General features: G+C 43.6%; 2 protein-coding genes, 1 long non-coding RNA gene and 1 pseudogene across 9 annotated transcripts in view; all 4 read left to right on the top strand.

Annotated features, from left to right (window-relative positions):
* LOC146752869 (uncharacterized) overlaps nucleotides 1-15,918 on the top strand; it is a 213,758-nt gene that overhangs the window by 111,159 nt on the left and 86,681 nt on the right. The window lies entirely within an intron of this gene.
* Nucleotides 29-4,133, top strand: LOC146752873 (growth/differentiation factor 9-like; annotated as a pseudogene).
* Nucleotides 5,231-5,954, top strand: LOC146752872 (cytochrome b-c1 complex subunit 8-like). Its single transcript, XM_085531316.1, has 2 exons — nucleotides 5,231-5,426; nucleotides 5,745-5,954. Exons 1-2 carry the CDS (start codon nucleotides 5,273-5,275, stop codon nucleotides 5,837-5,839), a joined length of 249 nt encoding a protein of 82 aa, XP_085387442.1. The 5' UTR covers nucleotides 5,231-5,272; the 3' UTR covers nucleotides 5,840-5,954.
* On the top strand, nucleotides 9,663-11,570 carry LOC146752871 (liver-expressed antimicrobial peptide 2-like). Its single transcript, XM_085531315.1, has 3 exons — nucleotides 9,663-9,813; nucleotides 10,217-10,353; nucleotides 11,297-11,570. The coding sequence occupies exons 1-3, from the start codon at nucleotides 9,757-9,759 to the stop codon at nucleotides 11,331-11,333; spliced, it is 231 nt and encodes a 76-aa protein (XP_085387441.1). The 5' UTR covers nucleotides 9,663-9,756; the 3' UTR covers nucleotides 11,334-11,570.

The raw sequence follows: 15,918 nt of genomic DNA, 5'->3' as shown, positions 1-15,918 counted from the left end.
CTGACGTTAACACAGGGAGGGAATGGTTTACATGCACAGGAGAGCAGCAGATCAGCTCTTCAGGTGTCACTGAAGGATGCATTTCTAAAACAAACAGAAGTACCGACCTCATCCAAAGCGCTGTTACACAGATGGCCTTAGACCTGATGGCATCCCCTTATCTCATCACAGTCAGAACAGCTCTAAGAGATCTAAGCAAAAAGGTTATGTTGTTTCACATTAGAGATTGGTTGTTGGAGATGGAGGGAGAAAAGCAAACGACCACACCTGTCATTGACATATGATCAGCTAATCTCATTTATTGCTTGGCTGCGTGTACATTTATAATACAGATAATTAGCTCATACATAGTGCAAAAGCGGAGCTCATCATTGGTTCCCAATTACATACCATCCCCAAGTATCTTTGCAACTTGGAGTTATCATCCTGATAGTTACTCCCTTGCTGAGTTCACAAAACCATGGCTAGTTTCTCACCATCACAGGGCATCCTGTTGCTCTTGCTGTCCTTGCAGGTGGTACAGCTGCTTGTTTAGCTGCACTGTGTTTATGACCCTTCTCAGCTAACTAGCTGTCAATAACACTCCAAAATTGGTATCTGAATTAAACCTTCCATTCCAAATGAAAGAATTCTGTAAGTTAATTAAGCATTCTCTGAACAAGCACACCTTATTTAGAAGCCCTAAGATGCAAAAGCCAGATTACAGGTGACACTTCACTAGATTACCGATAGCACAGCTCTAATTAAAACCATCTGGCATGAAAACACGTTTTCCTTACTAAGTAAAACAAAACTCCACCCCTTTCCTTACATCATGCAACGAGTTTCTAAACACACCAAGCACTCACTACTACTCCAGATGGAATCTTTAGGAGCAACAATATTTAGCATCTTATATATATTTAGCAATGATAACTGGTGCTGTTGCTGAACTTCCTTTAACAGCTAACACCCTGATACCGGAGTGCCGGCAGATCGCGCTCACTCAGCCGGACCGGCGGCATCACTTGGGCTCCCGGCTCCCCCTGGGGGCTGATCCACGAACATGGTGCACTGCAGTTTTCACCAGGTGGAGAAGTTTAACCCTGAGAAGCAGCGTTTGTTGGTGAGACGCTTCCACGTGCAGAGACTCAGCCCGGCCGCACACACACGCACGTGGATTCCACAGCCAGCTGCGGATCTTCCCCTTTGGTTTCTAATCACAAAGAAACCTCCCTTTAGAGTCACAGCTGAAGCATATATAAGGGCTCGCACTCGTGTGCGTTCGTTTTTTCTTGAATATTTTGGGGGAGGCGTTGTTAGGCTGCAGCTCTGAAGAGCATGGAGGGTACCTGGAGGGTCTGCGTTTGTTTCTATTGCTGCATTCACTGGTTTTCTTTCAGCATCCAGTGCTCCCCCCGCTCCAGGGGTCGCGCAGCTCCAGACAAGGGCTCCGGGCTTATGAGAGCTCCTGAGCTCCGCGAGCTCTACCCGCTGCTGCGGCTGCCCAAGGGAGCGAGCCAAGGCTGTGCGCTCCTGCCCCCCCTGCTCAAAGTGCTGTCCGACCAGGGATGGCAGAGCTGGGAACGTGGGACCCCCAGGCTCCAGCTGGACTCCCGAGCCCTGCGGTACATGAAGAGGCTGTATAAGATGTACGCCACCAAGGAGGGAATCCCAAAGGCCCACAAGAGCCACCTCTATAACACTGTTCGACTTTTCACCCCGTGTTCTGAGTGCCAGCACTGCCACAGGGACCTGATTACAGGTAGGTGATCAGGTAGGTGATTTACAGCACAGGCTGCTGGAGGCGTTTTGGTTTTTAACAGGCAGCCTCATGCCAATGTCTCCTAAATACAGCAGCAGTTAAAGCAGTGGTCTGAATCCAAATCAACTTGGAGCAAATTTGGAGGCTGCTGTTGAAATTCATAACTTTAGATAAAAAAAAATCATTAACATAAAGTTGTAAGTTTATTAAGATCCACAGAGACCACATCTGACTCTTAACCCTTTGCTTCTCTGTGTTTGAAGATCACTTAATGCACTTGTGTCTACCAAAGAACAATCTCTAACTCAGGAAAGCAGCAGTGCTGAGCAGTAAGAGAAGCAGCAGTGCTGAGCAGTAAGAGAAGCAGCGTGCTGAGCATTCAGCTCTACACCTGGAGAGAAGGCCAGCACGGGGCTTCATCAGCCTCAGAATGAGACAGAAATTGCAGTAAATACAAATAACATCATGGGAAATGACAACAAACAGCGTGTACTACAGTAGGGACAAATGAGACAGAAATATGCATTCAGAATAGCTTGGAAGCTGTCATTCTGTTTCATGAGAGAGAAGCAAACTGACAGAAATGACTTTCTGCTTTGCTGTTAGTCAGCATCACTGGCAGCTGTTGGTCAGGAATGTGTGAGTAGGAACAATAACTGCAGCTAATGCTAAAAATCTAAAGTTTTAAAGGGAACATGGCAGCACACCCGTTAGAACTTACATCATTTCATGGTTTCCTGCACAGTCCAAAGGCTCTGGTTCCTTTTTCCCCATTGGAACTGCCAACTTTGTGTGCTGTTCCTTAACTGCACTCAGTGCCTCTTAGAAACCTTGGGCCTTCTTGGTTTTGTTGATAAGTTTTGGTTCTGACTGAAGTAGACATTCCATATAATAAAAATATGGGCATCTAAATTGGTTTCTTCTGCTGCTTACCAATTTCTGGTGATCCACTATGTCAGAGCATTTATGTACCGGTGGCAAATCAAGATGCATTAACTGTGCAAGATCTTTGTTTCTCTTTTCAGGAGACCTTCACTCAGTGGATCTGCTCTTCAACCTGGACCGTGTTACTGCTCTCGAGCACTTACTCAAGTCTGTCTTGCTCTACTCATTTGACACCTCAGTTCCCACTTCTTCCTTTACGAGCACGTGCCATTTGGCTGTTAAGGAGCATGATTCTTCTAGCCAAGAATGTCCCAGCATTTCACACTCTGTAGCTTTTAGCCTGCACTTTGAAGTTAGAAAGCGCAAGTAGATTGAGGTTGATGTGACTTCTTTTCTGCAGCCTCTCATTGCTACTAACAGGAGGAATATTCATATGGCTGTGAACTTCACTTGTCTGATGGGTAACCCACAACATAACACTAACCAGAATAATCTCATTAATATGGCTCTGGTCCCCCCTTCTCTTCTTCTTTACCTAAACGATACCAGCGAGCAAGCTTATCACAGGTGGAACTCACTTAGACACAGAAGGAAAAGCCCAGCGCGGCCCAGGCAGAGGAACAGCCTGTTTGCTGATGTGACAGGTGACAAAGGAAGAGAGAACACGCAGGTTAAAAGGGCATCCAGGCATCGAAGGGAAGAGAATCTGAAGGAAGCTCCAGCAACTCCGCCTCAAAACCTGAGTGAATATTTCAAACAATTTCTGTTTCCTCAAAACGAGTGCGAGCTTCACAGCTTCCGTTTAAGCTTCAGCCGGTTAAAATGGGACAAATGGATCATAGCACCGCATAGATACAGCCCTCAGTACTGCAAGGGTGACTGTCCAAGGGTGGTTGGGCACCGTTATGGCTCACCTGTACATACAATGGTGCAGAACCTCATATATGAGAAACTGGACTCCTCTGTTCCCAGGCCCTCCTGTGTTCCTGCTGAATACAGCCCTCTGAGCGTCCTGACCATAGAGCCTGATGGCTCCATAGTCTACAAAGAATACGAGGACATGATAGCTACTAAATGCACTTGTCGGTAGGGGGTGCACCTTAACCTGCTTCACACTTGCTTTAGGTGTTTTGTAATCTCAGAATATTTGTGGTGTTTGTGTAATTCTGACGGCTCTTTCAAACTGAATAGGAGCATGGAGTTAATTAGTGGGTGTTTATATAATAGCACTGTTTTTGTAGCCACTCGGGCTTTCTAGAATGTGGAAATAAATGTAAATATCTTTTTATTGGAATAATGTTGCATTTGAACAGAAGTGGTTTCAACTACCAGGTGCCTATTTTAAGCTGTTTTGGTACAGATTTAATAATAAATAAAATGAGTGCCTATCACACATATCACTTGAATTCAGTGTCTGCTAGTCTTACTTTATATAAAGAAATCCTTTGTAATGGCACTTCTGTTAAGCTTCTGGATAAGAGGAAAGGCTCATGTTAAAATTATTCTCAGTATTTCATTCTTTTTCCTTTCCAAATTTCCAGCCCCCCCCCCCCAGTGTTTTTCTTGTAGTAGGAATGTTGCAGAAAATGCTTGTTTCAGGATGAGAACAACTCAAGCTAAGAGAGCTTTGGCTGCAGCTCACACAAAGGGGGCTGCTTTTGGTAGGGATTTTTTAATAGAATATGGTGCTGTTTTGAGTGTGGGGGTTTTTTTAGTTGCGAAGAATAGCTTTTAAAACAATTTGTGAGCATGTTGTTGCGTAAACTCCCGTTCTCTACCAGCCCTTAACATTAGATCATGACTCACACGGCTCCGTGGGGCTTAGGCTGGGAGCACAGCCTGGTGGGGACAGCACGGAGCCCAAGGACTGTACATGGCTCACAGGGCACTGGCAGGGCAGCAGACGTGCTTTAGTCCCTCGGCATGAGCCTGGAGCTGCGGTGCTGCCTGACACAGCCCAGCTCTGCCCATTGCGTTGGCCTGAAGCTGCTGAACTAAAAATAGTGCTGACTTTGGCGCTGTGTGAGGTTCATCTCACCAAAGGCTCCAGGCGAAATGGTTCCACGTCAAACAAAGTCCTGCCTCAGCTTGGTGCTGTGTCTGATTGGCTTTAAAAAGGGTTGCTTGCTGAATGTACGCCACTCCCACCGATCCATTCCAAACGATGGGAGCTGAGCTCTGCCAAACGTGTGTGTATTTGAAGCCGCCTCCTTTCACATTGTGGCTGCGGCTCTTTCAGCAGTGACAGATCCTGGCAGCGCCCTGTGGTGCCTTTTCTCACAGTTTTTAGGGCGTTTTGGCGTTTTTAGGGGATTAAAGATGCTGCGCACCCTGCAGCTGGTTCAGCAGAAGCGAACACGGAGATGTGAAGTTATTCGCTCTTTATCACGAGTGTGGAAAAGTCAATGGAGGACAAAGCATTCAGGCTGTGGAAGCTGTAATGGGGGCAGCTACAGAAACGTATCACCTCATATCAGAAACGTGATGGATCCGAGGGCGCATCCTCTGCGCAGTGATAACGCACCCATTGCAACCAATGGCGACCAAGGGCCGCCTCGCCGCCAGGAAGCAGAAGCAGCATGTGAGGTTCCGTTCTGAGTCGCGCTGCAGCGGGGCGGTGTGACAAGGTGACACGGTCCGGCCATGGGCATCCACTTCGGGAACCTGGCCCAGGTGCGGCACATCATCACGTACAGCCTGTCGCCCTTCGAGCAGCGCGCCATCCCCAACGTCTTCTCGGACGGGCTGCCCAACGTGTGGCGGCGCTTCAGCTCGCAGGTCTTCAAGGTGGCGCCCCGTGAGTAGGAGCGGGGCTGAGCGGGGGCCTGATGGAGCTCGGGGGGGCACAGTGAGCAATGGGGTCTTATGGTGGCAATGGGGCTTTGTAGTGGCAGTGGGGTCTTATAGTGGCAATGAGGCTTTATTGTGGCAGTGGGGTCTTATAGTGGCAATGGAGCCTTATGGTGGCAATGGGGCCTTACGGTGGCAGTGGGGCTTTATGGTGGCAATGGGGCTTTAGAGCGAGGTGTCATGGCTGTGTTGCCGTAGAAGCACAGCGGGCAGCCCGTGCTGCTCTGTGCCGTGCCCTGTGTCAGTGTTTCCTTTCCGTTTCCAGCCTTCCTGGGCACCTACCTGCTGTACTCGTGGGGCATGCAAGAGTTTGAGAGGCTGAAGAGGAAGAATCCTGCTGACTATGAGAACGACCAGTGACTGCACCGCTCAGTGTCACCGCTCTGCGTTACTTGTTCCATTGCTCATTCACGGAACCAGAGGGACGGGGAGATAATACATAATAATGCCTAATAAACTTTAACTTTGGCCTGTATCTTTATATGAAGTCTGTGTCTTACATTGTTTAAGGTGAATTATACCCCGTTATCTGTCAGGTGAATGCCATACAGAGATAACAGTACTAAAATCCTCTAAGCTCAAATTGCTTTATTTCACATTTCTCTCTGACTCTATTTTCTAGATACATTTCTCAGTGTATTCAGTTGAAGGCAGCCCTGGCTACAGTACAGGTGATGAGAAATAGCAGAGCATTGGTGAGCAATTTGATCTTTTTATCCTCCTCTCACTGGCCACTTTTTGCTTGAATTAGAACATATTCCAGTCTGTGTACCTGTGAAGAACAGTCTGATATGATACTGACAAAAATTGCCCAGCCTGACTGATGGTTCAGAATTGAATATGAGCTTTGATCCTTTATACAGTTACCAGGTTATCATATTTATTAATAATAATCAGATGATAAACTGCAATTCTGATGTTTGGTTAGCGTTAACTGGCTGAATTAAAAGCAGTTCCTAGGGAACTACAAGGAAGTAAAAGGATTATTTTAACACCCAAAGATGATTTAAGGAACTCTATTACTACCATTAAATTTTCAAATGCATGACTACAAAATTCACCCCGGGGCTCTTACATGTATGACACGTTTCCCTCTGCAAAGTCCAGAACATTTGGCCCATTCCTTTATCTTTTATTTTTCTTAGTGTTGAGCTGTCTGCCTCAAATTCAAGCAAAGTAACACCTTTATCTCCCTGTCACGCTATTCCTGTAGCTGGTACTGAAAATTTATCTAATCTGGAGAGTGTGACGTTCTTCTGTGATAGATCGTTTGTGGGTTAAGGGCTGAGCTGTCTGGAAGTCAAAGATGCTCAGTCTCTCACTTCAGCAAGCTGTGGATATACACTTCCAATAGCTGCAGGCTTTCTTGTTCTGTACTCCCAAGTGCAGTCTGAGGTTGGCAGAAACAAGCAAAGCAAGCTACTCAGTGCTGTAAGTTCTGCTAAAAATAATCTATTTCAGTTCTATTTCTACTTAAGCAAGGGAAGAATAAACTGGGTTCTCCAATTCTGAGCAGCCAAACATGTCGGCAGCCATACTTCATTCAGAACTCTTGTTTGGGTCTTATTTACTTACCCTCAAACAGCAACAGGAGTTGATTCGTAGCCTGAATAACAGGACATCTAAGGTTTCGTACTGTGGGAGTTTGAGTCAATACTTCCTTTTTGGTACCTCTCAGCAGTTCTGTTGAGCATGAGCAGCTCAGAACAGAGCCCAGCCTCTCGTGAGGTCTCTGCTCCCATTCACAGACAGCTGAACTATGTCCAGACCAGCTGCTAGACTGCTGTAAACAGGTGGCAAGTTCAGCTGCCACTGCTGAGTTTACCTACAACCCAGCAGCCCCGTGAGCTTCAAGCGACAGCACCGCTGCCAGGCCCTGGCTTTTAACCTTCATGCTGCAGGGTCAGCAGCTGGGCTGGAGCTGCTCCCTGTCTGTTCCTGCTGCTGGCAGCACCTGCTGCAATCCCGCTGAGCTGTTCTCATCTCTGCAGTTGCCTGCGGGCCCAGCCGTGCAGCAGGGAGCAAGAAGCAAACCTGGCACATTGACATGCTGCTGCAGTGATGGCTCCCACCTGCCAGGTGGTACGTGGGAGCTCAGCTGAGCAGCATTTCAGAGTCTGAACAATGCAGCTGAAAATCAATCTGTCCCCTCATTTATTTCTGATGTTCCTTCACTAAATGCTAAAAGTGGCAACACAGCAATGTTTTACATTCTTTTCAATTGTTTAAACAATTGCAGTGGCTATCTACTGGCCTGCAACAGACATCTGGACTGCACTGCATTTGCACACATGGAAACAATCAGTCCCTTTTTTTTCTTGCACAGATGAAACAGATGCAGCCCAGAAGGGATCTGCAACTACAAAGACACTATAAAGAACTTATAATACACAACAATTTTGATGTATCATCACACGACTAGTTTTAGGTAGCAAAAAATGCTGAGAAACAATGACATGCTGGAGGCACTGCTCTTAGAGTTGAGATGCCATTCAAACCTGTGCTCCACAGGTGAAGGCAGTAATTAAAACTCAGTTGTATGTAAAGAAAGGATTCAGTAGAAGAAACAGTTGAGAAATTCACAGCAAAATGTAAAAAAAACAACCAACCAACACTGAAGTTCAGCTATTTGATCTGCAGTGATTATGTGAGACCCAAGAATGCAAAATAAAGACCAGTTTTGATTCCTCCTCACAGGGAAGCAAGACAAATAAGGGGAAGTGGGAAAATGTAAGAGGAACGCCAGGAAAGGAGCAAATCTTCCTGCAGTGGGTTGGAGGCAATATGCTGCAAAGGGCTTTCATTTAATCCCAGTGAAATTTGGGCTTCGCAGTAATCATTTGTAGGCTGGAACCTGACAACCAAGCAGGCATTATCTTAATCTATGTAACTTGCCTTCCACGCTGGCACTTATGCCTCCATATTGGGCAATCACAGAAAACTGTAGCCTACTGCATTCACATTTGGATTTATAATGTAGCTGAAGCACAATTATTTTGTACAGTACCTGAAATATTTGTTTTTAAACAGACTGCTTCCAAATCTACGTGCAGAGCTTGACACAGCTATACTGGTGTTCTGCTACTCTGCAACTGAAAAAAGTCATTTCCTTGACAGATACAGCAAACCTGGACATACGTGGTAGCTGGGTGCATGAAGCATCACAGCCAAAAAGGAGTAAATAGTGACAAGGTGCATTTACAGAGTAGTAATCTTAGACACACACCTACTCCTACTTGTCTCAGTGGGAGACAAGTGGGGGAAGCATGTTTCAACTTTGATATTTTGGAAGAAATGGGAAGCAGTATGTAGTGCTTTTTAAACATTATTTTCTCTGGGCTGTTGGCAATCTTCTATCACCACAGAAGAGTTTAAGATTTCCCTTAATTACAGTCTGCCTGTCCACATCAGTGGGAGTTTTGTAGGCACCTTTCAGAAGATGAATCGTGAGGTAGACTATGAGATACAGAGGCAGAGTACAGCAGAGAGCATTCATCTCCATAAACCAGTCTTGCTACATAGAGCAACTCACCTCCATAAAATCCTTGCAGCCATCCCTTCTACTTTTTTGCTTAGCTATCTAGAGATTAACTGCACATGAGGATCCTTGAAAGGACAGATCTGTGATTTACCTACCAAGTAATAACATTATTTTGACATTCCAAACCCCACATGGAAAATATTATATCTGATTCTCAAGTACTGCTTTGTGGGAATAAAGGTTAAATTATTTGCTTGTGATTCTTTCACACACCAAGAATGAGAAGCAGAGTCGAAAGTTTGATTCTCTGCTCAAAATACTCTCAGGAGAGCAGTATTTACCTCCCAGCTGGCAAACTCAGAGCTGTGCATGCTGTGAATGTCACAGAAGTCAAATAAGGTTATGGCTTTTTGATCTTCACCATGAGACTGTTGGCCACCCACACTTTTACTTGCAGGCACACAAGGGAGTTCTGGTAACATGCTAGATAGGTGTTAAAGAAAGAACAGTTGGCAAATCTGGTAAGCTGACCAGACAAAGTACAAGTGGAAGGAGAGTAAATCATTAGCTAGATAGATAGGCCTTGAACCAGATCGCTTCAGTAGATGCTAACTTTGTAATTCCCTCTTGCTCCTAAATGAACTTTGTTCCTGTAATGACTGACAGCTGATGCAACGATAAGAGAATGAAGCCTATAAAAATCTGGCTGTAGCTTGGGAAGTTCTATTCGGGGCTCTTCCAACCTCCTCCACCCACAGCTGCTCCTACAGTTGAAGTGGCAGCTCATCCTGTGAAGATGCACTGTTGGAAAAGCATGGCATTCCTTTTATTCTTCTCACTGCTGCTCAGTCAGGTAAGCACAGATTACTGTTTGAAGTGCTAGTTCAGATGTCAGACAGCAAAGACGTGCATGAACGAGAGGAACTGGCAGGAGTCAGCAGTGTGGGTAGAGCTCTTTTGGGGGACTCAGCATCCCAAAGAAGCAGAGTGTCTGCCTAGTGAAGATGGGTCACTTGCTCAGTTACTTTTCAGAGTAATTGTGCCTTCCCTCCCAAAGTAACTAAAATGCTGATTTTTAATAACTATTTCTTTAGGACTCGGATACAAACAATTATGCTTTAAGAGAGCAATGTCTGAAAACAAGGAAGATTTAAAGTCCTTCACTTAGTAATGCTTAAGATGATTGACCCGAGCATCAAAATGACCCTCTGCCCACTGCTGCTGCATGTTGCTGACAGTTGGCTGCTCTGTTCCAGGCACACTCTGCTTCCCTGCACCAACCACAGCCCCTCCAGAGACAGAAGCGGATGACACCTTTCTGGAGAGGAGTCTCACTGAGACCCGTTGGAGCCTCATGTAGGGATAACAGTGAATGCATTACAATGCTATGCAGGTACTAACCCTAATCAACATCATGGCTTGGAGACGTTTGATACTGTGTTATGTGGAGGAAGTTCCTACTTCTTCTCAATCAATTAAGATATGAGATTAACTCTGTGCATAAAAGAAAAAGATGCCAGGAATAAGGATGGAGCAATAGACTGAGACCTCTTCTGTTGGCAGTACAAACAGAACAGAGTCCAAGTGCCCTTGATGACAGGCCTGAGCCATTGCAGTGCAACCCCAGAAAAGTCATCTTAGAAAGAGAAAAAAGAACACAGAGTTCGAGACTGAATTTAGGTACTGAGGCCTTAAAAATTAATCCTTAAGGCCAAAATAATTCACTTTAAAGCATATATTAATTAAAAGGGACTAGTTCAGCTCTCATTTTGAAGAGAGCTAAAATACTAAAGCAAAAATTCCTCAGTTGCCATGCACACGAAGTATGAGTAAATTGTCCAAATCCATATAAAAAGTGATGTTGAAGTTACTTGGTGACTGAAAGCTGATTTTGTGGCACCTACTGTACTGCCAGAAAGCAAATGGAAGAAGAGCAGAACATATACATCATCTAGATGCAAATGCTACAGGAAATGGTAGTCAGGCTCCTCTTTTGCATGCATTTGAAATGCTTCTTGTGGTTCTACCAACTAGTATGGATGAACTGTAACAGCAGCTACAGGAAGATAAATAGACAGAAAGGTGTCTCTTATGGGTAACTTGTACGCCACTATCTGACTACTGGGTCAGACCTGGGTAAGCTGTTCTTTGCAGTTACCATGAGAAGCAAAGAATGTAAAACGAATAAAGTCAAACTGAATTAAGTCAGTGAGATAACAGCAGCACTGCTGCAATGGCTGAGTAAGATGAGCACCGCTAGGGCTGGATAGACTTGTGTAAGCCCTACATGGCCGCCAGTCTGAGCTGTCAGTGCCTGATGATGTTTTGTCCTCCAGGAAGAACCGCTGCTTCCTTAGAACTGCCTCCGAGTGACCTGCCTCTAAGAACACCCACTGCTGTTACTGCTGCCACGGCTCAGCTCTACTTGTGACGTATTTATTGACCACTCAGAAGCTACGACAGCAAATCAGCAACAAGTACATTCGACTTTCCTGCCACAGGAACTGGTAAAAGGACTTCAAAAAGATGGAGAGCATTCGCTCACCGGGGTTGTACCTCTGCAGCACGCACTGAGGATGGCCAAGCTCAATAAAAGGACTCTGCATCTCATGTTTGTTTTGTTTGTAATTGTTCATATATATATATTTATTTTAAGGTGCGTATTAAAAGTTTATATTCCGCAAACTACCTGGGTTTCCCCTTGCATCCTGTGACCACAGTGTCTGCTGACGGCACATCAGGCACTTCAAGCAGAAGTGCTTATTTCACAGTGGTCTTTAGACATTTATCGTTCAACCTGGCAAGTGTGTAAAGTTGATCACGCTTCTGTCTCATTTCAGTCTCAATAGCTGAACTCTTAGCCGGACTTCAAATAAAAGCCTGTTAGAAGAGAGAGCAAACAAACTGATAATAATAGTGCTAGCAGATTCAATATACTAAATATATCTGGTGATAACTGGAAGAAGTATTTACTTTTAAATTATTTCTAATCAAAATTGCCTACGTCCCAAGCTGACCTCCCCGTCTGAATAATCCCATTATTTCAACATACCTCACATACTGGACGGTATCTTCCCTTGTTATGCAGAGTGCTGGGGTCAAAAAAGAAACCTCTGCTTAAAAATACAGCAGCAGGGAGCACGCAGCCCTTTCAACAGACAGGACCACTTTGAAGTTTAATACAGAAAATCTATTTGATATTTATTAAACTTAGTTTCTCCAGTTACAGTTTTGCATTGTACAAAGCATTTTAATGACACAGTAGTTAAAAAGATCTTTACAAATTGAAATGTGATACCCTTTTCTCCAAATATTTTAATTGCCATAAATTTGTTTAAAAATACACATTAAACGCATGTTTCAGACACTAAACTTTCTATAATCTCAATACCACAAAATACATAGAATATACTATACAGATGTGGAAAAAATCTAGTTAGTATATAATACTTTGCTCACCATTAACAGCTTTATTACGTGAAATGCACATACTGACTTAGAAATCCTAATTTGAGCCCCAAAGTACCCTTTGAAATTTCAAATGTATTGCAACAAATAAAATCACAGTTGGTGTGTTTCTTTAGGTTTTGGTTGAAGACGGACGCCTAAATATTCCCATAGAAACAAAACGTAACACATGGACTTGTCATGTACAAAGTGTGAAACAGAGACATCCCATTAGTTACTAGCAGTACCTTTCTGTATGATTCACAAGGGCTTCATTTATAAGAGACAGGTGAAAAGTTACCTTCCCTCACCCACAAACCCTCCCCCCAAAAAGCCCTTCTTCATCAAATAATAATTTCAATTAAGATAAAGGATTTTTAATAAATATATAAGCACTTTATCCTCCATATACAAAATTTCTTAAAACAATTTAAAAGGGGGACCAGATACAAATGTCAGGAACTGTGCTTGCAAAAGTCACGCCTGGTCCTTAGAGTTGAGTTTTCAGATGTGTAACATCAATGCAGCCGAAAAGAAGCGCTGCAGAAGTACTGTGCACCCAACAGCACCGATTCCCCGGGCTGCGTATAAAAACCAAGTCGGGGAACACTGCATTCCAATTTGCCCGTATCAGCTCCAATAGCAAACGCAGAGAGGTATGACAGGAGTAGGTACGTTTCCATTAAGTTTCCAGATGAAATTAAAACTTTTACATAAAGATGGCCTATATAAACCCTAACGCTGTAACACAGCGTTTCAAATTGTTCAGTATAGTGTATTCGATTGAAACTCAGCTGAGATCGGCAGAGAGCAAAGAACTAATGCTGTCGATAGCTGATCTAGCAACGACGAGAGCTCGTATTGAGAGAAAAATGTACTTATTACATCGCTAAGCCCTCCCTCCCTGCCTCCCCCCACCCCCAATACCGCTGCTTTCAAATGGCATCGTGGCATCAGAAACCAATTCCTTGAAAAGTAATGGAGTTTGACATACATCACGATTCCCTGATTGATTGATTGCTTTTAGGTAACTTTCACACTGTGGAGATTTGCCTCCTGGAACAGCTCTGTATTTGTCTGAGTTGGCCACCAAAAGCTTTGGCTAGTCTTCACACTTCAAGATATCCAGCATTAACATACAGGTTTCCATAACACTGTTTCATTAGATGGAATAATTTAAACCCTGACCAAAATTTTTGTCAGAAATCTAGAAATTTGGAAGTTGCTTACTCCCCAATGGGTAATTCAAACTTGACTTGCTCAGGCCCTTAACATAAACGCTGCGGTGACAGTAAATATCTGTTAGGTAACTGAAATATTAAATACAGCAAAGGTAGTCTCTTTTTCCAATAGTTTCCCATTCTGGAAAACTACATCATTATCTGCCTACGGCTTTATTTTACTTGCCCCGGGCAAGCACATCATTCCCATAAAGTACTGACTCTGTATGTTGGGGCCATTCATAAATACATTTCAGGGCTTTTTTTTTTCTTCTTCTTTTCCTTTGTTATCACAGCAATCAAGCCTCAGCAATCTAAAGGAATATACATTGCACTCCTGTATAATATGCAAGATTTATCACCAGTAAGATGGTGACTCAGCACTCAATAAATAATATATCAATATAGTCAGTTGCACCATAATCTAAAAACAAGTATAACATATACTTTGGACAGACTGGTTTCATATATATATACATATATATTAAAAGACACATACAATACAAATTGCATACTGCCATCAAAAGCCAAGAAGAGCCATTCACACGCTCTACTTTATGGCTAATAGTTTCAAATCAAAATAAAAGTATCGGGCTGTTTTACTCTGGTGTCCTGAAGATTTGTTTATAAGTATAAATGGTTGCACCTTACCATCTAGGAACCTGCAAGTTTCACAGCAAATCCAAATAATAGTGATATCTGAGCAAGCCTAGTCTGATTAAGCCATTTTTAAGATTCACCAACTGGGACTACGTTCGGTAAGGGAATTAAGATCTCAGTGTTGATATGTGCTTAAGATCCAATCATCTAGGGAATCGTTGAGGAAGCTGGGAGTGAGGGATCCCCTCCTCAGCCACCAGCGCAGCCTGCCTTAGTGCTGACGCTGTCTGCATTTCCACTGCTGTTGTGTAGAGGTTAACAAAAGGACAGAGTTGGACTGTTAGTCTGCATCGTGGCACCGGGATGGAAGCATATTCAGTATTTGCATTTTTTTAATTGCTATGAAATCTGACAAAGTACACAACTTCTGTCTTAGAAACAATGGTAAAGCCCAAATCAGATATGCTTTTGGAAGTGTGAAATTTAAGTGTCTCTGATTGAAATAGCCACAGATGAGTAAGGCATTTTTCAAATAACAAGACCACTGTGTATCTCCCATACAGACAGAAAACCTGGGCAGCACTCCAGGGAATGTTTCCCTGTGACGGATTCTGTCAGCCATTCCAGGTCCACATTTTAACACAATGTAAGAAGTCTTTCAGTTACCCAAAGACCCACTGACCTGGGGACAAGCAAAACATTTTTGTAAGAGACAACTGCGTGTAACACTAAAAGGTATTTGTGGGACTCTAAGGAAATAAAAAGAGAAAATAAATTCCCAGAGATGAGACCATTCCTGCTTACAGTCATGGTCACGGTGCACAAAGGAGCAATCTGGAAGCAGCCGCACCGGCCGGTGCAGCACTACACAAAAAAAAACAACTATGAATGCAACTCCTACAAACGTATTTTTTATATAGCGTCAAAAGAGTGCTAGGCACTTTAGAGTATTAAAGGAAAAATTAGTTGACAGTGTCCTATTAACCAGGATGCAGAGTCTGAGGGTACAGAGTTTTGTCTCTAACAGCAAACACGAAAAGAATGCAATCTTGCACAGTGATTTAATAAAAAGGATGCTCCAACCAACAGACCTGATCAGTGATTCAGCTCTAACGGGAAAAGTCACAGGTCCGCTAACCAAACACATGTTGGTTCGTATGTAGCAAAGCTCTTCTGGAAGTACAAAACACGCTGGAACACAAAGGAAGCTCTACGAATATGCAGCTACCTTTTAGTAGGTTACTCATTTCAAAACTTCTAAACTCTTAAAGCCCATAGGACATACTGCAGTACTAAGTAGCGTAGAATTCTATTCCTTCTTTTGAGGTTGCCATGATTTTGGCACTTAACCATGACGACACAAAACTTTAGTGCAATATTTTTTCCTGAACGTGCACGTTCATCTCTGGTACAGAACTAAGGGTTAAATGGGAGATAAAACAAAGCAGCATTCCACAATCGCACTCTAAAGTATTCAGAGCTTGACTCTTTAGAAGACCACTGCAATGAGAAGTCAGTTTGCATGACAGACACTGGTACTTTTGAAAAAGAAATGGAATTTTACCCAAGTACTGCAGAAGACCACTGCATACAGTACACCTGGTCCTGCTGTAAAACATCTTGTAAACAGTTCATAAAATCTTCATCTAAAAGTAAGGCATAAGGCACACCAGACATGTTAGGGGCACTAA

Source organism: Coturnix japonica, unplaced genomic scaffold, assembly GCF_054131305.1.
Source record: "Coturnix japonica strain WE unplaced genomic scaffold, WE-NBRP24 Scf041, whole genome shotgun sequence".
In the NCBI taxonomy this organism is placed as follows: Eukaryota; Metazoa; Chordata; class Aves; order Galliformes; family Phasianidae; genus Coturnix; species Coturnix japonica.
The sequence above is the reverse complement of the archived record's forward strand: the minus strand, read 5'-3'. Positions and strand labels throughout refer to the sequence as shown.

Excerpts from the sequence above, each read along its gene's own strand:
- LOC146752872 (XM_085531316.1), top strand. The coding sequence starts at position 5,273 with ATGGGCATCCACTTCGGGAACCTGGCCCAGGTGCGGCACATCATCACG. Across the intron at positions 5,427-5,744 it reads GGTCTTCAAGGTGGCGCCCC|CCTTCCTGGGCACCTACCTG; the intron begins GTGAGTAGGAGC and ends TTCCGTTTCCAG.
- LOC146752871 (XM_085531315.1), top strand. The coding sequence starts at position 9,757 with ATGCACTGTTGGAAAAGCATGGCATTCCTTTTATTCTTCTCACTGCTG. Across the intron at positions 9,814-10,216 it reads TCTCACTGCTGCTCAGTCAG|GCACACTCTGCTTCCCTGCA; the intron begins GTAAGCACAGAT and ends GCTCTGTTCCAG. Across the intron at positions 10,354-11,296 it reads TGCATTACAATGCTATGCAG|GAAGAACCGCTGCTTCCTTA; the intron begins GTACTAACCCTA and ends TTTGTCCTCCAG.